At 44.8% G+C, this 25,691-nt stretch overlaps 1 protein-coding gene across 6 annotated transcripts in view; it reads left to right on the forward strand.

Moving 5' to 3' along the window:
- The window catches only part of ADGRB1 (adhesion G protein-coupled receptor B1), a 758,475-nt gene that overhangs the window by 541,565 nt on the left and 191,219 nt on the right, over positions 1-25,691 (forward strand). For all 6 annotated transcript variants that reach the window (XM_073555047.1, XM_073555046.1, XM_073555048.1 and 3 more), the window contains exon 18: positions 25,630-25,691. This exon is cut by the window's right edge and continues 65 nt beyond it. In XM_073555047.1, the coding sequence (XP_073411148.1) occupies positions 25,630-25,691 (62 nt within the window). The remainder of the gene's footprint in view (positions 1-25,629) is intronic.

Consider the following 25,691-nt stretch of genomic DNA (forward strand, 5'->3'; position numbering starts at 1 on the left):
AGACTCTTCACTTATCCCAGAAGGCACTGGGAATATGCAAATGATCTCCTCAAGACTCTTCCCCTGGTTTTCCGATTTCCTCTTTTCAGCTGCAACGGCCAAAACCCAGTGATCGTTGAGCTCACGGAGACTCTTCACTTATCCCAGAAGGCACTGGGAATATGCAAATGATCTCCTCAAGACTCTTCCCCTGGTTTTCCGATTTCCTCTTTTCAGCTGCAACGGCCAAAACCCAGTGATCGTTGAGCTCGCGGAGACTCTTCACTTATCCCAGAAGGCACTGGGAATATGCAAATGATCTCCTCAAGACTCTTCCCCTGGTTTGTAAATATATTTTTCTGTGTTGGCAACATGAGGAGTATTCAGTTTTCTATTCATGGTATTTCTATGTAACCATAGTAGTCATTGACAATATGATATTTTCATGACTCAAGGCCATGATTGTCATTACAATTGGTTTGATAGACCCTAGGTTATGATAACTAGCAGATACCAGGTATTACATTTAATGGTTGGCCTTGGGACCCATAGTATTTAACTATTTATCAAAATGACCCATTGTCTTTGTTTTGTTATCAGTGTCTGTTTGTTCAGACTTTTTAATTGTTTTTAAACAAAGTGTTTGTTGTGTCCACAAATAAAATTGTTATTTTTTGATTATCTCATTTCCGTGGTGATCCCGATTTGTGTGCATATACTTTCTTCTTTTCATGTGTTCTCATGTTAATTTATTTATATGCACAAGGTGATCCCACCTAAATTGACATTGTGGATGGTGCCCGTTTATTCCTATTTTGTTAGACATCAGTGCTAATACATATGTTACACATAAAATGCATTGTCACAAGACATGGTTCCTATGACAATGAATAGATGTGATGTTAAGTTACTAACTCTAATCATTTGCACTTACTTCAGTTTTCCTGGGCAAACCGAAATATCCTTTAATATAGTGTGTCCTAAATCAGACTTGTGGCTCGAAAAACTTCTGACCAATTTGCTCGGAAGCAATGACTTGCTCTTATCATGAACCTTACAAACATTTAGAAGCTCTTTCCTAGGCCACTGAAGTCAACTATTATTTAAGCCCTAATAATTTATTTGGATCTTTCATTCAGATTTTCATTATCATATTCTTATGTAAGTCAGTGACTTATAAATAAAAGGGACAGTAATGGGGTCAAAATCCACCTCATGACCTTTAGTTAATAGTAAATCACTACCAAAAGAGGCCTTTTTTTATCCATTTTCTGCAATTTGGAGCTATGAAAGGAGACATTAACAGGGTCATAATCCACCGCATGGCTATTAGCTAAAAGTCAGTTAGCTTCCACCATTCATTCATTGCCTGTATCATGTGAACTCACTATACCTATGCCATCACACTGTCTATGCTCCAAACATGTGGATAGATGACTTGAGCACCTATGACCATTAATGTTGAAAAACATTTTTACCAACGTCAATATAAATATCAGGCAAATCAATTAATTGAGAGAAAATCTTGAATCCATTATCTGGGTAGGAATCTGGTTTGTTACCATCTGTCACCCATTGTAAAACTCCTTTATTGATGTCTACTTTTATTTAAGGAGGTTAGGCTTAGTTTGACGCTTTTTGTATTGATTTTAATGGAGATTGGAATTGACGGTAGATGTATTATTTCTACTGCTGTCACACCTTCCATAGCTTATATATTTCCAAGTTTAGAATTGCGCGGAACATTTGGTGGTCGCGTAAATGAGACAGCTAAAACTGAACTTGCCGTCCTTCTCAGCCATATCATGACGGTTGTCAGCACAGACTAAAAGCCTATTTTTTTCTTCTTTTTTTTACTCTTTTATTGAATTAAGAGCAGTTCAGCAAGATCAGCTATTTTTAATAAAAAATCAATAATAAATGTGCAGGTTTTTAGTAAATCTTGTGTAATCTATGAATTATTAAGGTCTTTGTCCCCAGTGGGATCGGCACATCTTCCTGAAAGCTTTTCATCAGCCGGCCACAGTGACGTGTACACGTGATTTAAAGTCCCGGATTCCCTTTATATTCTGTTACAAGGTGCGATATCTTCTCTGCTCCTCAGAGAAAAAGTGGAACTAAATCATCTTAAGAGGTTCTAGAAGCTCTTGTAGATTACTGTGGATGACAATGAATGCTTCTTAATTCTAGGCAGGGACACACGTTATGACAGTATTATTATTTTTCTTTTTCCTCTCTATACATACGCCGTTTTTGAACCCCTCAGTAATGCTCTTACAGTTGCACGAGACTTCCACACTTCTGGGGAAAATGGCCGCATTCACGTGTTCGGTTCTTCTGAGAGCCGCACGTCACATTTTACATTCTTGCAAATGCATGTTTCGTTCTTCATGCTCTGGAAAAGAAGAAAAAAAAAACTTGTCAAAATCACATGAGAATGGTTAATAATTCATCTGCTGCCCTCCCTCCGTGTTTTCAGCAGCAGTGCTAATAGGTGGGTACCTCAGGGTGTGCGGTGAAGCATTCTTGCCATGTGATAAAATTCGAGATGATGTCTTGACCTGCCTGAAGTCCTGTATGTGTTTCTGTTCTTTTCTTGATTACATAGTTGACAAAGTCGAGAAGAGAAATGGGTCCATCAAGACCAACCTTTATTCCCACCGTGTAGATTGACAAGAAGTTCACCAGAACTTACTTCAAAAAAATTAGCTTTGATCCATTGGGATGCTTTGAGGTGGAGTTGACCCAGAATCTAATTTGTAATGATTTTACAAAAAATTAAATGATGATTCCCAAAAATTGTTACTTGTAAAGTCATCTAAATCTTCTACAACCATAAGAAACCCCAAAATCTGTGTTCTTTTGGCCAGATTCGATGACATTTCCAATGATGTCCAAGAGCAGTTTTCTCCTTTCATGTCTGCCACCATAGACTACTTTTGTTCTAGTTGGTATTTTTGGCATGTACTCGATGTCTCATGTGAGAGTCTTTTCAGAATTGGGTTCCCCTGACCCCTGTCTTACCGAGTAGCGTTCCAGGTGTGGAATTAATAGAGACGTGGCCACCAACCTCCATCATTCTTACTCTTTCATTCCTCACTGGGTGTGACCTGGATTGGAGGACCCTTATTCTGCCAATAGGTGAGGGTCTCATCAGTTTGACCTGCACCTATCATTTAGGATACGTAACCAACAGCAGATAGCCAGACGGGCAACTATGTGGTCACCTGTCTGCACCCAAACCTATCTCAAGAAAGCCTATATCCACTAGGTTGGTTTACAGAGGCAATGATTTACCAATCTGTGGGTAAAATTGAGTAAAATAAGAAGACCAAGCTGGATGTTTTTACTCATCCATCAATACCTATGGCTTGTCGGGAGCAGTTGCTTCATGTAGGGTCACCATAGATCATCCGGTCAATAGAATAAATAAGTTGATGTGTTTTTGGTATGTTGACCAATTCCCCAGTCATTTTTGACTTAGCAGAATTTGTTGATGACCTTCTTTTCTCGACGGAACTATACCCGCTTTGTTTCATGGCCAATAAGTAAATGTCATCTCCAGATGAAATAGAGCAGTGTCCCCCGGAGAAGCCACCTGCCTGGCAGTGAGATGGCAGAGGAACATTAGGCAGCCCGGGATATTTTATGGGGAGCCGCATATTACACAGGCCCTTTTATCACTTGACAGTTTGATTCAGTAGCCGGTAATTTATTCGGCAGACATAAATCTTGAGATGATCATGTTTTTTAGCGGTGTAACAGCTTTAGTAGGAATCACGAAGATTTAGTGTCTCATCTGTAACCAAAGTGAGTGGCGATGAAAGCTGACGACAGGAGGACAAGATGCCTCTCGTTTCACCACTCAACCCACCATAGGCTTCGATTGTAAAGCTGCAAAATTAATACATCAACTAATATGTTGGTGAATGTTCATTATCTTACTGGGAATATGTCATCAGAATGCAACATACTGCAACATATTTACCCCAAAATGATATCTGTGGAAACATAAGCTCACCTCTCAAAAAACAAGCCTTCTCCCAGCCCCATCGAGCAAAAAACTGCAAACGTTGCGAAAAATCAGGGGGAAAAAACAACAGTGGCCAAATTTTCTTTCACCAATTTCTGCATTTTTTTCGCTTCTTACCAATATTTATTAAAAAAAAAACCTATATGTTTGGTATCTCTGTAATCGTACTGACCTTGAGCATCATGTTGTCAGGTCATATTAACAGCACAATGAATACCATAGAAACAAAACCCAGGAAACAATTGTGGAATTGCATTTTTTTTTGTTTTTTTTGCGCAGTTTCACCACATGTTAAAATTTTTGTTCCTGTTATCCAGTATATTGAATGGAAAAATTTAGTGTTATTCAAAAAAGATTATTCAAATTTTTAGATAATTTTCTTTATAAACATTTCATTAATTTTAATTTTTAGTCCCCTTGAAGGACTTGAACCGGTGATTAATACTATGTACAACAATACCACAGTATTGCAGAATATAGGACAAATCATTTTCTCCAATGAAAGCCAAACACAGGTGGATCTCTACAGGAGCATGGTCGTGGACGACCATGTGAGCCATCAGCAGCCTGTGATTGCGTGGTGCAGGGGGCAATTGGTGTGTGGAATAGCGCCCGATCCGGATTGTGTGCTTTAAATGCTGGGCAGCAATTTACATCAGCATTTACGGGATTAGCAGCAGTATGCAGAGCTTAGCCGAATTATTGTGTGCAGGTGCATCCTAACACATGATGTCAGGGAAGAGAATTATCAACTCAATTTTACAATAATTCCCTGATCCTAGCAATGGCTTTATAACCTCTCGTCTTTGAAGACACTTGAACACTCGGCCAAGAACCCAAGGCGAAATCGAGAGAGGAGGCTATTCGCTGAACAAGGGTTTGGTTGTAAGTTATATCCATATGTGGGCACTAAAGTTGAGCAACATGATTGGAAGGATCCTGTTCCATTGGCCATGTAGGTCCTCAATGGCAGCCGGATCAGAGCCGGGGGGCACTACCTGCTATTTGCCGGCATCTTCCCATATGTAAGCCCCTTGTGATGTTATGGCTGTAAACACTGTACAGACAAAAAAAAATTTGAAACTCCAAATTTTGGGATTTTTTGATTTTTTTTTTTTTTTTTTGGAGCTGACCAGATTTCAATAAAAATGCAATAAAAAGCGACCAAAACATTGTACAAATTCCAAAATGATTTCAATAAAAACATCAGATTGCCAAGCAAAAAAACAAGCCCTCACACGGCTCCATTGATGGGTCACTCTCAAAACAAAAAGCAACACTTTTTTTTTTTTTGAAAATTTCCATTTTTGTTAAAATCACATAAAACTTTGTTATCACTCTGATTGCACTGACCCGGAAGATCGTGTTTGTTTTTTTTTTTTTTTATTTATTAATATTGCACAATGAATCCCGTAAAAAGAAAAGCCTAAAAAAACTATTTCAAAAAATGTTTAAACATTTCACCAGAATTTGGATTTTTTTCCTCAATTTTCTAGCAAATTATATGGTAAAAGGAATGGTGTCGTTCTAAATCATCGCGGCAAAAAAACAAGCCCTATTTTGATGGAATAATATAAAAGTTCTGGCTCTTGGAAGAAAAAAAAATGGACGTGCAAAAACTGAAAAATTGCCCCATCAGGAAGAGGTAAAAGAGGCCACGCAGCGATATTGTGCATCCACAGCTGTAATCAGTGGTTTATGTTACGAGGGCGGATCATGGCCGGGCTCATGGTTCAGTAACATAAAGCTCACCGCAGGGTGTCCTAACTTACAGGAGAATCGGAGGCTCCGATGTAAGCACTCTGCAGAATTCCCTCCGCGGAACTTAATGCTTCCTGCACTGCGGGTATGAAGTGAAGTTGAGGGCTTCCTCCTCGCCGGCGATTATGGACTGGGGAATCGTAAAGGAGGAGAGATAATTCTTTCTAATGAAATCGAATGAAGAAACAAAACTCTTCCAGAGAATCGGTCCCTTGTTAGACATGAGGAATCTCGCCGCAGCCTCCTTCATCCCGACATTTCACCCTTTATTAACATGAACATGAAAATAACATCTACGACATCGCGGGGAATAAAAATGAAGAAATGTGTTTTTTTTTTACTTTTTATCCATAAATGTATACATTTTTTTTCCTCTCCTTTCCTCCATGTATTCTAGACACCAGGCCAGGGGAGTTTCTGGTGGGGAAAGTGCCCATGACCAGAACTTGGACATCGCACTGTCCCTGTGACGGAAAGTTTTTGCTCCGACTATTCACAAGTAACTTTTTGCAAATTGTTTTTACCATTTCCTTTGCTGCATTTCGAGTCAAAAGTTTAGGTCGTTAATTTTGAGCACCAGAAAAAGAGGACAAACCGGCGCCCAAACGTGGCAAAGACAGGAATATAAATTTCATGGCATTATTGTCTAGTTTCTGATTAGATTACACATTTGCAAACTAAAAATAAAAAATAAAATGAGTGTTGCCATCCTTGCTGTCGCTCATTTTTTGTCCCCAGAAATGTTTATATGATTTTATTACAGATTGAGTAAAATTTTGTAAATTTTTGAAACTTATCTTGTACCAACATTTTTTCCCCATTATTTTTTTTCTTTGTGTTTATCTCCCTATTCAAAATAACTGGTCATTTACCAGCAAAAAGTCGGGCTCCCCTAAAGAAGGTGATGTTGCGAGTGGTGGCCGACTTGTAAGTGTGCGCCCCTTTTCTAGACTTTTTTTTTTAGAGATCTAAGTCCTAAGAGCAGGAGATGTTCAGTCATTCCTCAAAAGCCTGGGATTCCCACTTGTCCTTCACTTGCCGAAATGAGAAAGTGAAAACACCGGATTGAATGGATTGTCCAGGCTTAGATTGACGGCAGACTTCTGAATCATATTGGTCGGTGCGCACGCTGTCGGGATTTTCCAGTTTTGCTGGTGCAGTGAGCGGATGGTCAAGTGACCTCATGTATGCGATTTACATGCGCCGACTAGAAATGTTTGTCTACTTCCTAAATTCGCCTCTAATAATCGGGTAAGTCAGTCTACTGGAATCTCGCCTTTTTTTCATCCTTAATTTGGTACATTTTCTATGATGAGTTCTGGGAGTCTTGGAGTACAGATTGCGCCATATAGAAACTTGGGGATGTCAAGAGGGAAGTTTAGAAGAATACTGGGGTGGCCCAGCTTCACCAAAAACGTAAGGATGAACAGAAATGTTCGGTTGGTCCTTTCTTCAATGCAGATGATAAGGTTTGGTTATCTTCCAAAAGTATTAAGCTGAATGTGCCACATCAGCGAAGTTGGGTCCTAAATTTATTGACCCATAAGAGATTCCGGAGGTAGTTAATCCGGTGGTCTTTAGATTATGTCTTCTTCCAACTCTTCGCATCCCAAATGTGTTCCACAGATCTTTGTTGAAAGAGTTTGTCCTATCAATGTTGTCTGCCTCGTCTCCAGCGCATCATGTTTCTGTCAGTGGAGGTTTGGAGTATGACATACAGAGGATCGTGGATTTTCGGAGGGTGAAAAATTCTCTCCATTATCTTGTTCATTGTAGCGGATACAGACCCGAAGAGAGATCCTTGGTTTTGGTTCGTTTCCTGAAGGCCGATTGTCTGCTCATGGTTTTCTATTATAGGTTTCCTGGAAAACCTGGGGATCCGGTGGTCTCCCTCTAGAAGATTCCACCTATCGGAGTGTCTGGAAGCAGTGAGTGACAGTTCAGCTGTCCAATCTAGGACTGGGGTGCGCTGAGCTGTTAGTAGGGTGATGGACAGCTTAGCCGTCCAATTGGAGGCTGGGTTGTGCTGAGCATTGTGTTTAGTGACAGCTCAGCTGTCCAATCAGGGTTGGAACGTGCTTGGGTTTTCTCCACGTGTCTGCTGTTACCTGGATATTTATCTGGCTCTCTGCCTCCAATTAGTGCCAGTTGTAGCTTTGCTCAAATGGTGTTTGCTTGCTCTGTACGCTGTGTTCTTGTATTTGATCTGTGTTGCCCGACCTTGGATTTGCCTTTGACCATCTGTTTGCCTTGCCCTTTTGTCTTGAACCGCTACCTTCCTGGAATTTTGACCTAGTACCCCTTACCTTACGCCTTTATCTTACCCCTTTGTATATGATGATATATGGTATCCGACCCCAAAACTCTTGATGGGTAGTCACGGCTTGTCCGAAAGTACTGACTAGCGTCACAATCAGTTGTTTGCAGATTTTTGGGGCATTTTATAATTTGCATTGCAAAAAAGAAAAATTCTTTGAAAATTTGCGGCGGCCTTATTGATATTGAATTTATGTTGCAGGTAAATGTCTGTTTATTCAGAGCTGATTTTTTGTTCCAGATGCTTTTATTTTGGCTATTTTTGGTGATTTTTATGAGCTGTGATGGAGGCTGGACACACAGGGTCTCACTCACAGCCGTGATTCAATGTCTTCCCCCCTACGGCCATGTGTTGTATTAGGGGGGTGATCACCTTTATACCGACGCAAGTCCTCTACATGACCCGCCATTATCTGAAGAGCTTATCCCTCAGTAATCTCCGGGGCATTTATCTCTCCAGATGTCTCCTTGTCTTTGTGCGCTGTCATCACTTTCTGCCTCCGTCTACTGGCAGCACACATGGCCTTATCATAAATTTATATTCTCTTCTCTCGCCCTGTCCCTCATTAATCGTCATGACAACTCGTCATTGTTTTATGGTACGTTGCGTAACGTGGGACCGTTAAGATAGAACCCATAAATGGCAAAACGGATGCGATCAAGCAATATAGTAGACAGTAATTATGGCCTGAAGTCAGAGACCGGCTCTGAGTAATGGTGAGACAGTAATGGTGAGGTCTGCCTGAGATAAGTAACGTCCAGAGCATGTGGGAGGTGAGCGGCATCCGGCACATGTGGTAGGTGAGCAACATCCAGCATATGTGGAAGATGAGCGGCATCCAGCACACGTGGGAGATGAGCGGCATCTGGCACATGTGGGAGGTGAGCGGCATCCGACACATGTGGAAGATGAGCGGCATCCGGCACATGTGGTAGGTGAGCAACATCCAGCATATGTGGAAGATGAGCGGCATCCAGCACACGTGGGAGATGAGCGGCGTCTGGCACATGTGGGAGGTGAGCGGCATCCGACACATGTGGAAGATGAGCGGCGTCCGGCACATGTGGTAGGTGAGCAACATCCAGCATATGTGGAAGATGAGCGGCATCCAGCACACGTGGGAGATGAGCGGCGTCTGGCACATGTGGGAGGTGAGCGGCATCCGACACATGTGGAAGATGAGCGGCGTCCGGCACATGTGGTAGGTGAGCAACATCCAGCATATGTGGAAGATGAGCGGCATCCAGCACACGTGGGAGATGAGCGGCGTCTGGCACATGTGGGAGGTGAGCGGCATCCGACACATGTGGAAGATGAGCGGCGTCCGGCACATGTGGTAGGTGAGCAACATCCAGCATATGTGGAAGATGAGCGGCATCCAGCACACGTGGGAGATGAGCGGCGTCTGGCACATGTGGGAGTTGAGTGGCGTCCGGCACGTGAGAGTTGAGCGGCGTCCGGCACATGTGGGAGATGAGCGGCATCCGGCACATGTGGGAGTTGAGTGGCGTCCAGCACATATGGGAGATGAGCGGCGTCCGGCACATGTGGGAGATGAGCAGCGTCCGGCACATGTGGGAGATGAGCGGCGTCGGGCACGTGGGAGATAAGCGGTGTCGGGCACGTGGGAGATGAGCGGTGTCCGGCACATGCGAGAGGTGATTGATGTCCGGCGGCACATGTGGGAGGTGAGCGGCGTCCGGCACATGTGGGAGGTCCCTCATCTCAAGGGAAAACTGAGCTGCATATGCTAAAATCCTGCAAGTCCACTTTCTCCAGGAGACACCATAGCTGAATCCCCAAAGAAGGATCACAGACTAATCCTTGTGGGTCCATCTGGAAACTAGGACCATTCCAGACATATTCATGAATGATGTGCTGCCGAACGTTAACTAGAAAGATGCCCAGCGGCTCCTCCCTCATGGGGATGTGTCCAGGGCACGTTTTCACCTGGATGTATACAGCAGTGTTCCTCTTCACTGACAGTAAGCAGAGCTCCTGAAATGCACAACTTTTCAGAAAACTGGGAAAAAAATATTTGTGACTTTCCTAGCCCTAAAAAAAAATTGTGCCCAGTAAAATGTACATTTTCCAGAATTTGAGCTTGTCAAATATTGTGTGAAATTCAAGCTGACTTGGATTTGCTCCTCTGTCTTCACGACACCAAAGAATTTAACACTTCAGAAAAAAACAGAAATACGAAACTTAGGATAAAACGGCGTCCGGTTTATTTCTACCATTGGGGATGGAATGGTCTCACGTTGTGACGTAAGTTTTATGTGGAGTCTGGGGCGTTTTAACGCATTGATGTCCATTTTGCAAAGTTGCAATTAAAGGGTTAATACCAACCCATGGGAAAGTGAAAAGTTAATGTCCCTTCTGCGAGATTGTGATGGAGGGGATAGTGTCTCATGTGCAGCGCCCAAGAGATCACAGGTGGAGAGAGCGATCTGTGGAACCTATGTTCTAGGCATTGAGGGAGGGGTGCCCTATGTTCTAGGCAATGAGGGAGGGGTGCCCTATGTTCTAGGCATTGAGGGAGGGGAGCCCTATGTTCTAGGCAATGGGGGAGGGTTGCCCTATGTTCTAGGCAATGAGGGAGGGGTGCCCTATGTTCTAGGCAATGGGGAGGGGTGCCCTATGTTCTAGGCAATGAGGGAGGGGTGCCCTATGTTCTAGGCAATGGGGGAGGGGTGCCCTATGTTCTAGGCAATGAGGGAGGGGTGCCCTATGTTCTAGGCAATGGGGGTGATGCCCTGGTGCCATATTCTATGAAGGCACACAATTTTGGGTCCCCATCATTTCTAAAGAAATCTTCACTTAGCAGCCAACAAGTGCCACTTCTACTAGCAGCTCATGGGAACAATGAAAACTTTATTTCTTCCGTTCTAAAAGCTATCACACAACAGACCCCAAACAGACCCCATAACCATCAGTGTGGCCCCCTGCATCTCTCTGCGTACCTGATGCACGTGGATACTTTAACTCCAGTTGTTCCTTTAAACAGATTAGACAAACGAAATGTGCAGAAATGTGAACGTCGCCTTACTGGAAATCCATCAGTACATGTACCGTACATGTGCTCGGGGGATAAGAGGCTCCGTACCGGACTGGTGGAGAAGACGGGTTAGGAGGTGCAAAATACTTGCCTTGCCCCTGGCCATCCACACTACACGACTAGGCCCAAAAAAGTTTAACCCTTTACTGTCTGACAACCTCCTTCCAAGTTCCTGAACTCTTTTGGCAGAGAGACGCTGACGATGTAGTCGCACGTCTGACTGATCATACATGGTGTGTATATATATATAATATATATATATATGTGTGGCACAGGAGCGCGACGTGAAGATTCTCTGAGCCCCCGATGGCACCAGTCCGAACACAATGTGTCAGTTTTGTTTGGAATGTATTGTCTGTAGATGGAGGCAGCAGGCAAGTGTAGTCTTTGGACCCCCATAGTGACGACTGTACAACAAGGACATTGTCATGCGGGGTCTCTGACTGCTGGACCCATTCACTAGTGATGGCGGAGTCTGGCATGGGTTTGGGATATGTAGACATTCGCCTTGTGATCTTATCACAGTCAGCTCTAATGAGTGTATCCAGTTTGATCATTTTCCAGCTAAGGGGCATATTTTCTGTTTTCTGCAACTCATTTTCAAGTTTGTTGTGCAGACTGTGACAGAGTCAGCAGAGTCATGTCATCAGCATTTCTGGATAGGGTCAGCAGATTTATCTCAATATTATTAGAGACATTAGAATCATCTCATTATCATTAGATGGCAGGATCAGTACAGTAATTTAATTCTCCGTAGAGGGCAGGGTCAGCACAGTCGCCTCATTTCCCCATTGGAGGGCAGGGTCAGCAGAGTCACCTCATTACCCCATTGGACAGCAGTCACCTCATTACCCCATTGGAGGGCAGGGTCAGCAGAGTCACCTCATTACCCCATTGGAGGGCAGTGTCAGCAGAGTCATCTCATTACCCCATTGGAGGGCAGCGTCCGCAGAGTCATTTCATTACCCCATTGGAGGGCAGCGTCAGCAGAGTCACCTCATTACCCCATTGGAGGGCATGGTCAGCAGAGTCATTTCATTACCCCATTGGAGGGCAGCGTCAGCAGAGTCATTTCATTACTCCATTGGAGGGCAGCGTCAGCAGAGTCACCTCATTACCCCATTGAAGGGCAGGGTCAGCAGAGTCATCTCATTACCCCATTGGAGGGCAGGTCAGCAGAATCACCTCAATACCCCATTGGAGGGCAGGTCAGCAGAATCACCTCAATACCCCATTGGACAGCAGAGTCATCTCTTTACCGCATTGGACAGCAGAGTCACCTCATTACCCCATTGGAGGGCAGGGTCAGCAGAATCACTTCATTACCCATTGGAGGGCAGCATCAGCAGAGTCATTTCATTACCCCATTGGAGGGCAGCGTCAGCAGAGTCATTTCATTACCCCATTGGAGTGCAGTGTCAGCAGAGTCATTACCTTGATCATTGAATGAGATCATTACCTTATTGGAGGGCAGGTCAGCAGAATCACCTCAATACCCCATTGGACAGCAGAGTCACCTCTTTACCCCATTGGACAGCAGAGTCACCTCATTACTCCATTGGAGGGCAGGGTCAGCAGAGTCACCTCATTACCCCATTGGAGGGCAGGGTCAGCAGTCACTTCATTACCCATTGGAGGACAGAGTCACTGCATTACCCCAATGGAGGGCAGGGTCAGCAGAGTCATCTCATTACCTCATTGGAGGGCAGGGTCAGCAGAGTCACCTCATTACCCCATTGGAGGGCAGGGTCAGCAGAGTCACCTCATTACCCCATTGGAGGGCAGGGTCAGCAGAGTCACCTCATTACCCCATTGGAGGGCAGGGTCAGCAGAGTTAGGTAAGGCAGCATATCCCTCACAATTGTCATTCACATCTAGTGACATAATGACGAAGCGGTTGGGACCCTATAAATTGTATTATTACCAGATGATTGGGGTGACGCTTAGTTTTTAGGATCATCTTTATTAGGATCATTGGGGGTTTGAGTTCCTGAGAACTTCCTATCACATGTGAGGAGATACAGGTATTCTGGAGTCCCAGACTCCCGGTACCGGTGCATTCACAGCTGCCCGCAGGGTAATAAAAGCCGAATATTCGGCTGCAGACGAACCAGAAGCTTCTGCTCCTAAAGAGGAAAGGCTGCATGGAGAATCACAGAGCAGAGACCCACAGAAAGCCCCTGAGAGTAGAGTGTGGCCTCTTAATATTCTACAGCCGCGGCCCCTTCTGCGGACGTATCCAATGCTGACAGTGCATCCAAGCACAGCGGGCCGCGGTAATGGGGCGCAATGTACCGGCTATTACCACTGACAGCGCTAGCCGGCGTGTCTGCAGAGTACCACACATGGCAGGCTGAGATACACCAGACAATACCACACATGGCAGGCTGAGATACACCAGACAGTACCACACATGGCAGGCTGAGATACACCAGACAGTACCACACATGGCAGGCTGAGATACACCAGACAGTACCACACATGGCAGGCTGAGATACACCAGCAAAGAAGACAATATCACACATGGTAGGCTGAGCTACACCAGAAGGTATCATACATGGCAGGCTGAGATACACCAGCAAAGAAGACAGTATCACGCATGGCAGGCTTAGATATACCAGCTTAGACAGCTGAGATACACCAGCAAAGAATATAGTATCACACATGGTAGGCTGAGATACACCAGGTGAGTGTATGATGCAGGAGAGGATTAGCTACACGGCTCAGCAGTCAGTATCACACAGGATAGGATTAGATACACGGCTCAGCAGTCAGTATCACACAGGAGAGGATTAGATACACGGCTCAGCAGTCAGTATCACACAGGATAGGATTAGATACACAGCTCAGCAGTCAGTATCACACAGGAAAGGATTAGCTACACGGCTCAGCAGTCAGTATCACACAGGATAGGATTAGATACACGGCTCAGCAGTCAGTATCACACAGGATAGGATTAGATACACGGCTCAGCAGTCAGTATCACACAGGATAGGATTAGATACACAGCTCAGCAGTCAGTAACACACAGAATAGGATTAGATACACGGCTCAGCAGTCAGTATCACACAGGATAGGATTAGATACACGGCTCAGCAGTCAGTATCACACAGGAGAGGATTAGATACACGGTTCAGCAGTCAGTATCACACAGGATAGGATTAGATACACGGCTCAGCAGTCAGTATCACACAGGATAGGATTAGATACACGGCTCAGCAGTCAGTATCACACAGGATAGGATTAGATACACGGCTCAGCAGTCAGTATCACACAGGATAGGATTAGATACACAGCTCATCTGTCAGTATCACACAGGAGAGGATTAGATACACAGCTCGGCAGTCAGTATCACACAGGAGAGGATTAGATACACAGGTCAGCAGTCAGTATCACACAACAGAGGATTAGATACACGGCTCAGCAGTCAGTATCACACAGGATAGGATTAGATACACGGCTCAGCAGTCAGTATCACACAGGATAGGATTAGATACACGGCTCAGCAGTCAGTATCACACAGGTTAGGATTAGATACACGGCTCAGCAGTCAGTATCACACAGGATAGGATTAGATACACGGCTCAGCAGTCAGTATCACACAGGAGAGGATTAGATACACGGTTCAGCAGTCAGTATCACACAGGATAGGATTAGATACACGGCTCAGCAGTCAGTATCACACAGGATAGGATTAGATACACAGCTCATCTGTCAGTATCACACAAGAGAGGATTAGATACACAGCTCGGCAGTCAGTATCACACAGAATAGGATTAGATACACAGCTCAGCAGTCAGTATCACACAACAGAGGATTAGATACACGGCTCAGCAGTCAGTATCACACAGGATAGGATTAGATACACGGCTCAGCAGTCAGTATCACACAGGATAGGATTAGATACACGGCTCAACAGCCAGTATCACGCAGGATAGGATTAGATACACGGCTCAGCAGTCAGTATCACACAGAATAGGATTAGATACACGGCTCAGCAGTCAGTATCACACAAGATAGGATTAGATACACGGCTCAGCAGTCAGTATCACACAGGATAGGATTAGATACACAGCTGCTGATTGGATGTCAGGAGGGTGATGGCGGCAGAGATTCCTTTAACCCTTCGGTGTAGTAATCATGGTTGGCCTCGACACTGGCAGGACTCATTATTTGTGAGTCTTTCATCCTTTAATGTTTCGTGTGTTTGCTCAGTGATTATGGAGGTGAAAGCGCTAATTGGAATATTGTTCTCATTAGTATCAGACTCCCGGCCCCGGTGTGTGTATTGTACCCTGCACGGCGGGGGTCCGACATAGAGGGACGCGCTCCGCCATACACGAAACATTTACTGCGGTTATTACACTGTCACAAAATCCTCCTCCCTCATTTGTAGAAATATCTAGATATCTGTAGATAGGTGATATAATATGTACATATCCCTTTTTCTATCTATTATCTATCTGTAGATCTGTGACGACACAACATTTTAACTTAGTTATGCCAGGCATATATTTTCTTTAAGTCAAGAGACATAGACTATGATTTATATGCGTCTGAACGTTGACTGTTGAATTGAAGTTTGGGAACTGTTGAATGACGGCTGTTTACCTCTTACATCAGCTCCTACTGGTTAGCGTCTGGTATCTTTGGAGGACAGGGATGCTGGGTAATTGAACAATTGATGTTTGCTAATATGTTGATTACCAATTGTATAAAGCCCCCGTCTCACATAGCGAGGTCGTTGTTGCGTCACTGATTTAGCGACGCAACAGCGATCTCGCCTGCGATCTCGCTACGTGTGACACATAACGGCGATCGGGCCCGTGCTGTGATGTCACTGATCGGGCTTGAATGTCCTGGGCCATTTTTTGATCGCTAGTGTCCCGTTTGCCAGCATGCATCGCTGTGTTTGACCTCAATACTACAGGTCTGAGAGACAGGGTCCCAACGACCTTCGTATCGTTCCGTATCGTTGCTGCGTCGCTGTTGAGATCTGACTGTTTGACATCTCACCAGCGACCACGTAACGGTGCACCAGCGATCCCTACTAGGTCATATCGTTGTGGGGATCGCTGGTGCGTCGCGAAGTGTGACGGTACCCTAAGTCCATGTAGCTTGTTGATTTGCGAACAGTGAAGGACAAACTTTGTAGATTATCGTATATACTCGTGTATAAGCCGACCCGTGTATAAGCCGACCCCCCTAATTTTGCCAAGAAAAACTGGGAAAACTTATTGACTCGTGTATAAGCCTAGGGTGTAAAATGCAGCAGCTACTGGTAAAGTTCAAAAATAAAAATAGATACCAATAAAAGTAAAATTAATTGAGACATCAGCAGGTTAAATGTTTTTGAATATCCATATTGAATCAGGAGCCCCATATAATGCTCCATACAGTTCACGATGGGCCCCATAAGATGCTCCATACAAAATACACCTCATATAATGCTGCACAAAGGTTAATAATGCCCTCATAAGATGCTCCTTAGAATAATATGCCCCATATAATGCTCCATAAAGGCTATGGCCCCATAAAATGCTCCATAGATTATGCCCCATAAAATGCTCCATTGATTATTCCTCCATGAGATGCTCCATAGATTATGCCTGTGATGAACAGCGCGGCCAGTGCCACCAATATGTCATGATCCCACCACTGACACGGATTTGTCAGCGGTCGGAGGGACGTGACGCACTGCCGGCACACGGCTATCACAGGCGCAGAGGGGGCTTATCTTAGTTATCCCACCACTGGCACCATGTGACCAAAACACAGCAAGCTAATCTTGCTCTAACAATTTACCGCAGGGGGGTATTTTGGATGCCCCACCACTGCTAACAACCTTCCAAGAACTGCTGGGATTTATGTATATCCCACTTTCTCAGTTCCTCTTTGGAACTCGCAGCTCTCCGGCACCCCCCTTACCCTCAGGTCAGTCAGGGAACTGCACCTAGGATAATTAGTCGCCGGACGGGCTGCTTGTTGTGCACGGCCAATTAGACTACTGCAGTAAGAGAATTATCAATGCTGTGGCCTCAACCACTCATTCAGCAATATAAGACTCTTCTGGACTGCCAACTAGCCTAACCAACCGCACACACCACGCTGCCACCAGCCACGCATTACTTAATCAAAGAGTTAATTAAGAGGGTCTGTGGCGAACCCCAAAATTAGTAGCGATGCTCTAAAAAATGGCTCATAGTTCGTTTCTTAGAGCATGGAGACAGAGCTAATAGATTTTATCATTTATTCCCAAAATGTGGGCAGTAATTACATAGACAAAAGTTGCTATAAAGTTGAGACATTAAATATGTACAATGCAGTATAAAACAAAAGGATTACAAACACAGAGATTAACACTTACATTTGCTTAGTGGGTATTAGGCATCCCATGTGGCTCGGGGGATGGGCCGCAGCCAAACGTCCCCACTCATCTGGGGTTCTTGTCAGCACGGACTCTGCAGCTCCAACTGGCTGGAATTTGGTAGGGAATACCTTATAGCCTAGGGTCTGTGACCTCACGAGATGGGCGGTCTGGTGAGGTCCAACCCCCCTTTCTCTAAGTTATGATTTGGCTTCAAAACTTAGAACAACTATATCTAAACGAGAAAAGCCCATACCAACACACATAGGGCATCTGTTGTGAGTTCATTTTCCAGTCCACCAGTTGTGAGTTCTCCTTCCAGGCTCCCTCTGGTGGTAACTGGAGGTAGTGAGGCTGATTTAATCAGTAGAGATCTGCCACCTGATAATGAGGATGACGATTGGACCTTAGGAATCTCAGACTGGATTTAAGACAGCCGACGCCCTATTCTGGTGCTGGTGATTCCTTCTGGCTTTTCAGGTCCTGGTTTTCAGCTCTGTTCCAGTCATTTCAAGCTAAGTTTTTGTGCTAATGTTCACACTTGATTTTGTTGGTCTATTCAGATTTTTTGTGTGGTCAGCCAGCCCCGGCTGGGGCTTTGCTGAATTTCCACTCTTATTTATCTGCATTTGCCAATTTGCTCTTTTGTCCCTTATTAGATTGGCCTCTTTTTGCTCTGTCTCAGAATATTTCAGAGTGCTGATATAGTGGGAGAAGTCTAGTGACTTCTGGGTTAATTTTGCTATCAGAAGTGTTGGACATTATTTTTGTAGGGTTTTTGGCAGATTGCAGACAGTGTCTTTCCTTTCCTATACTTTCTAGTTAGTTCGGGCCCCATCATTTGCTCAGCCTGTTTTCCTGCCTGTGTTTGTGCTTTCATCTTGTTTCACCGTCAATTCATGTGAGGGGGCTGTCTTTCCTTTGGGGTCTGCTCTGGGGCACTTAGTTTTCCCCTTTTCTTGCTTTAGGCTTATTTAGTCCTCCAGCTGTGACAAAGCGTCTAGGACCATCGTAGGTACGCTCCACGGCTGCTGCTAGTTGTGTGGTTAGGATCAGGGATCTGCAATCTGCATAGTTACCAACCTCTCTGGTTTTCTGTGACTTAGCTTGTTTAGTCTTTTTCTCCTCGGTGACCCATTCATAACAGGCATCATTGCTTGTGATTTATCGAATAGAATCCAATAACACCAAGCATGCCATAATTAAGGCACTCCATTTGGTAGCAATCCATATCTCAGTTTCTGGAGGGATTAAGATCATGAAAATTAGGGATTGGTAAGCTGGTTTCGTTGCCTACGCAGTGATATGGTTATTATATCTCTGAGGTGTATGGTTTTTGCAATATGATTTGTTTTAATACTTCCCATAGCTGCATTCAAACCCCTGGTTTTAAACAAAGACATGCTCTCCACTCAGATTAATTAACATTCCTAGCTCACAGGAAATGATCGGTGTCCTGTTACCTAATGCAGGCACAGAGCTGTTAAGGAGGGAGGCTGCAGTTATGTGATAGGCTGATTTTCTCATCAGAAAGGGGAGATTTCTCAAAGGTTCCAACAGAATACATCATACTTTACAGACATTTTACATTGCAATGCCCCCATATGCTGCCCCATAAGATGCTCCATAGATTATACCCTCATATGCTGCTTCATAGAATATGCCCTCATATGCTGCTTCATACAATCTGCCCCCATATGCTGCTCCATAGAATATGCTCCATATGCTGCTCCCATAAGATGCTCCATTTATTATGCCCCCATATGCTGCTCCATAGAGTATGCCCCCATATGCTGCTCCATAGAATATGCCCCCATATGCTGCTCCCATAAGATGCTCCATATATTATGCCCCCATATGCTGCTGCAAAAAAAAAAATGCCATACTCACCTCTCCTGCTCAGGACCCGGCACCGGTGATATTCACCTGTCCGGGGTCCATCGCTGCTCACCACTGTCTGCGCGTCCTCTGTCAGTGACTCTGTCAGTGACTGTTTAGCCAGCAGAGGGCATGGCGCGCACTAACCTCGTCACCGCGCCAGCTGCTGGCTAAACGTCACGGACACAGGAAGAGCAGACAGCGTGAGCAGCGATGGACCGGGGGACAGGTGAATATCGCTATACTCACCCATCTTGGCACGGTCTCTGCAGCCTCGCTTCTCCACTGTCTCCCTTCCTGCCCTCAGCGGTCACGTGATACTGCTCATTACACTCATGAATATGCGCATATTCATGAGTTTAATGAATGGTACCACGTGACCACTAATAGCAGGAATGGAGACCTGGAGAGAGAAGCTGGGGGCTGCAGAGACCGCGCCGGGGGGTCAGTATGATCTCTGACACCCCTGCTCCCCCTCCCCCCGCCGACCCCCAGGTATATGACTCATATATATGACTTTCAGCCCAAAAAAATGGTCTGAAAATCTGGTCTTATACACGAGTATATATGGTATCTATTCAAACAGCGAAAGATAACTTCATCCCACCTTCCCCCTGACCTGTGGTTCATGGCCTGGAGGACAGCTGTGGGTATAAAAAAGATCTTTTTCCTTCTGATATGAGACTTTACAGAACAACAGTCCAGGCACCATGACATTCTACAACTTGTGGGACCTCAGCCCTAGCTGAGGTGATCCCATGGAGACGTTTGGAGAAGCCAGGTTGGGACAATCAAATCAGTAGGCCACTTACCTCAATGTCAGCACCCTAAGCGTGTTGTTACCCCCTCCCTGTGGCTCAGAGGTGTATCTAGGCTCTCTGGCACCCGGGGCAAGAATTCAGTTCGGCGCCCCCTCCCCAAACACACATGCGATTTGCACGCTTAGTCATGTACCCACGAGCTGCTCTCCCTAATGCTCTCAATGTTCAGTGAAAACCTGAGAGAAGCAGGAAGAGAAGCTCGTTGTCACAGGACCATAACTATGAAAATCACATATGAGTGAAGTGTCCATGTGATGGCTACTGGAACCTGCAGAGCTGAATCCTGACACTGCAGCTTCTGAATTCTCACAACCACTGCACACTTTTAGGATTCTCCTGTACCGGTGGTAAGAGTACACGGTCATATGTCAGCACAAGCATGTGATTTATATACTTCTGGCCACATTCAGACTAAACGTGCCCGGCCTCGCTCTGTTCATTTTCATTGAGTGAGGCCACACATGTCTAGTCAGCATGTGACCGCATGTATGTAAATTACCGGCACGAGAGAATCCTGACAGCATTCAGTGCGCACTGTGAGAATTCAGAAGTCTGCAGACTCAAGGAATGACAGCAGACTGAGCACAAACCTGGACAACCCCTGTAATGCTCCTAACAAATAAAAACATGAGAATTAGTCAGTATCACAAATAATATTTACATCCAGGTACCTTATAGATGACGTCGTCTCTGGAGTCGTTCTCCTTATTTTCTTCTCCAGACCCCATGATGAGTTTTCTCACCCACATCTCGTCTCTGTAGACTTCCATCTTCTCCGATCTTCTGCAACAAATCTCCACACGATGCCCTTAAAGATAGAAGTGTCATTATAATGCTCCTGAATAAAAATATCTGCAATATACTGTCGCCTCACACTATTCCCCTCCCTCCTCATACTGTCTCCTCTCACATCCCTCTGTTCACCATACTGTCTCCTCATATATTTACCCCCTCACTGTCTATACTGTCTGCTCATACATACACGACTCCCCATAGTGTGTCTGCACACATCCCATCACCCTCTCTCCACCTACTGTGTCCACATACATTTACCCATTCACTACTCATACTGTTGCACCCATCCCCCCACTCACCATACTGTGTCTGCACCCATCCCCCCACTCACCATACTGTGTCTGCACCCATCCCCCATACTGTTTCCTCATACATGCCCTCATACATACATACTTTTCATTGTGTCCTCAAATCTCCCCACACACATTAAATCCCCCCATCCCCATGCCATATCCCTGCACACATTATGTACCCCCCCCTTAATCTTTGGTGGTTTCTTCAGCTCCAGAGTGGAGCACACTTACCACCAGTGTTCACCCTTCTGGGCACCGGTGAGTGACATCAGCAGCGTGATCACATGACCTGATCGTGCTGCTGGCGTCGCTCTGACCCGGCGGTCAGCACTTCAATTTTACTGGCGTTTATACAGATGCCAGTACATTTGATCCCTGGGAGCCGGCGCGTGGCAGCTTCTCTGTGCACGCTGTCAGCTTGACAGCCAAAATATAGTCACGAGAACAAACAGTTGCACTCACAACGATAAATTATTGCAAAAAAGTTTTACTATTATTTTTTTATTTGTTGTCACAATTCACCAAATAGTGCGTCACCGCAGTATAAGGAAAAAAAGAAGCGAGTATTCCAGAAGTATACGGTTACGTTTTGACCTAACCATAGGTCTTTCTCAAGCCATACTTAAGTATGTAATAATCACGGTCTTCTATAGTTTATGAGTGTCCTCATGACAAGCACAGGGGTTTTCCGCAGACCTCCGACTGTAATGGCAACTCATCTGTGACCGGGGCGCCATAGAGCAGTTAGATCAGTTACGCTGTATATGCCGCAGTCACAGATTGACAGCAGAATATAACGGGGCTGAATAACACATCTATCCTCTGCCGGGAAAGATGCGGGCTCAACTCCTGAGCCTGCAACAAAGACAGGGAGCCGACATATGACGTACAAGTACATCATATATCGGAAAGTGGTTGCAAACAAAGATATGGTGTTTTTTTAATTAAACCCTGTGCGCCATTTTAAGAATGTGGTGCAGAAAGAAATCACAAATGATGAATCGGGGACCTGTCTCTTAATTTTGACTGAGTTGGAGGATGGACACTATGGGTTATGATATCTCCCATACACAACCCACACTGACACAAGAGATTCCTGCTGTTCATTCCTTGACAGTCAGAGAAAAGCAGCATCGGTATGGAGGAATTTAGACAGCAGTAGTGAGCTGGGTAGATGTGAATCCAGCTCAGCACACTCCTCCTGTGTCTCCCTCTGCACGTTTCTCACTCTGTTCTTCACCTTAGAGTATAATAGGAGGTATAACCTGACATCACACTCAGCTGGCGTTCCTTCTCATTTTAAGAAAGACAGCGTTGAGCTGTTTTTTATTCAGAGTGATTTGCCACTTTGAGAGGCGGAGGGAATGGAGAGAAGTGTCTCCTACGTGGAGAAAGAAGCAGATTTCCCTGATGAGATGTATTAGAAATTTTCTTATATTTACCTGTACTATTGATTTATTCAAAGCTTTTTTTAAAACACAGTTACCATTGAAAGGAATCCATCAGCAGGATTTCGCATTCACAAGCTCTATTTTTCTCTTTCAAAGACAAGTCCAGCAATTCCTTTACATGGCCCGTCCGGTCCTTTGCTACTGAGAAATCGGCATATGAATTGATTTGCAAATGAGGCTGAAGAGCTATGGTAGATCTTAAGCCTCTGTCACTCCAGCTGTATTCACCACCCATCATAACCTTCTACTGTTTAACTGATTGCTCCTTTGCCTGAAGTCACACAGCGTAGAGGCTGTCGGTCAAGCAGGAGCTGGTGCTTGACGATAATAGAGGTGGAGTGACAGAGACTTCAGATCTACCATAGCACTTCAGCCTCATTTGCATATTAATTCAAACAATGGTTTCTCCGTAACGAAGGAACGGACTGGCCATGTAAAGGTATCGCTGGATTTGTCTGTGAAAGAGATGCATAGGCATTTATACAGATTGGGGTGTGAAATCCTGCACTGGTCACAATTCCCGACGAACTTCAAATCTTGGGTTTTTTACTTACCCGACCTTATGCCGTTAATCAGCCTGAAGGAGAGCACTGCACAGGTTGGTGCCGTGTAGCTTGGACGTTCGTATTATTGTGCCCAGTGGTCCGATCTCCCTGTGAACATCACATTATCTCTTATTTTCAGGACAGTGGCTAACTTGTCATTTTAGGAAAACCCCTTTAACCATCCATATGCGTCATTAATACTTGACATGGACCAATATACAGTTCTGTTGTGACAGCCATAAGTATCTGTCCTCCTCTGTCTCTGTTCAAAGGGGATCTGTCATCAGATTCCACAATACAAACTGGATACATGATGGATCTGATGAGGCTGGTGTACTTACGAAAATTTATACCAACATGGCTCCTATATAATCCTATTTAAAAATGTGTTCTCAATACTTATGACCATGTGGATACAGGAAAGATGTAAATCTTTGTACCGTGTTAGCCAGTAGATAGCAGAATATTCAGAATTGAGAGTCCTCAGTGGTTGATACCTTTTAATTGCGAACTGAAAAGATGGTAACACATTGCAGCTTTCCAGACTACTCAGGTCTCTTCATCAGGCAAAGACTAATACAACATCTGAAGAGTCACATATTTATACACAAGACAGCACAGAAATAACGCAATAGATAAGACAAGTGACGTGAAGCAGAATTGTCATTATGGGAGCGGGAGAAACATAAGTATTGGACCAGTTCATAGATAAGGAGTCTGGATGTTTTATTGCCCTCTGATTGCGGTCTGGTTCTGTGTTATGTGATGACCCCAGAAGGTCTTAGGAGCAAATTCCTTAATTGATGTAAAAAGACCTAAATCCATGCGACACATTCATTCCTGCATTGAGAATGTCAAGGGTCGTCATGAGCTTGTACTCCCAGACTTCACATCTCAGAGAGACAGGAGGGTCTGGGAGTACAAGCTCATGGCGACCCTAGACACTATCAATGCTGGAATGAATGTGTCACATGGATTTAGGTCTTTTTACATCAATTAAGGAATTTGCTCCTAAGACCTTCTGGGGTCATCACATAACACATTAGGAGACCCCAATCAGAGGACAATAAAACTTCCAGACTCCTCCCTCTCCCATAATGACAATTCTGCTTCACGTCACTTGCCTTATCTATTGTGTTATTTCTGTGCTGTGTTGTGTATAAATATGTGACTCTTCAGATGTTGTATTAGTCTTTGCCTGATGAAGAGACCTGAGTAGTCTCGAAAGCTGCAATGTGTTACCATCTTTTCAGTTAGCCATTAAAAGGTACTGATGGAAAATACTGACTGTGTGAACGTGGCCTAAGTGACCGGCTTAGCTGCAGCTGACCGGACGCCATTCATTGTCCCCCAGTAGAATCTCTGTGTTACCAGCCATATACACCTTACTGATGGGTGGTCCAACGTCACGGTGCATCCCGTCATTGACAAGTAGGAGAACGGTACCCGATATTGTTTAAGAATACAGCAACATGACAACAAAGTTGTAAATGTAGTGACAAATCGATGACAACAAAGTAGATCACAGACCCCCCAGCCTGAAATCTGATACTTATTATCTGTATAATTGACGGTATCGTGCTTCATTCCTTGTGATTTCCTCTGACTTTCTGTGCCTTCTTTGTTAATGCCGTCAACATTTGTATATTTCTCATATCACGGCCTGTGGGTAATCATCCTGACGGCCGGCGACCCATTTTTCATCCCATCTTCCCTCCCCCCCCCCCCCCCCCCCCCCGCTCTCACATCTCAAACTTCTCCGCTAGCTCCTGTCTGTGCCTCCTGCTCGGCTCTGGCTGTCAGTCGCTGCTCCCCCTTCCCTCCATCTCCTGCTCCAGCCATCCTCTTGCACATCCAGACAGCACCATTCTGATGGATTTGCATGCACCCTCTCCCCACCCCCCCATCACTTCTTTCCCAGCCAGCATCTTCCCCGTTAGGTTCCACTCATTTTACCCCCTACTACTCCTAGCTGCCATCACTTCGCTATAATCCCATGACCCCCCCCATACACATCCTCCATCCTCCTCCTCTCTCCAGTATCCCCACCGTGTGTGTGTTTTATATACTTCACCGTGATCCAACCCCCCAATAGCATCCATTACAGCCCGGTACGTGATCTCTTTGTTATTTTCACACTAATATCTGTGTCTTTTTTTTCCTTCCTTGCGTCCTCTATAGATCCAAATATAGCGGCAGATGATGTTGATCTGGTTCCCGGTAGATGACACCCCCACCCCCTCTGTATCCCTTTAGTTATCATTGTTGGTAGTACATCTCTTTTTTCCCTTCTTTTTTTTCTCTCTCTCTCTTCTCTCTCCCCCATTATAGAGCCTCTAATCTCGGTGCCTGGTCCTTGAAAGGCTGTCGTACCGTCCCCGTGGATTCATTCC

Source organism: Dendrobates tinctorius, unplaced genomic scaffold (genome assembly GCF_039654945.1).
Source record: "Dendrobates tinctorius isolate UK_male_01 unplaced genomic scaffold, ASM3965494v1 ptg000215l, whole genome shotgun sequence".
NCBI classification, from domain to species: domain Eukaryota; kingdom Metazoa; phylum Chordata; class Amphibia; order Anura; family Dendrobatidae; genus Dendrobates; species Dendrobates tinctorius.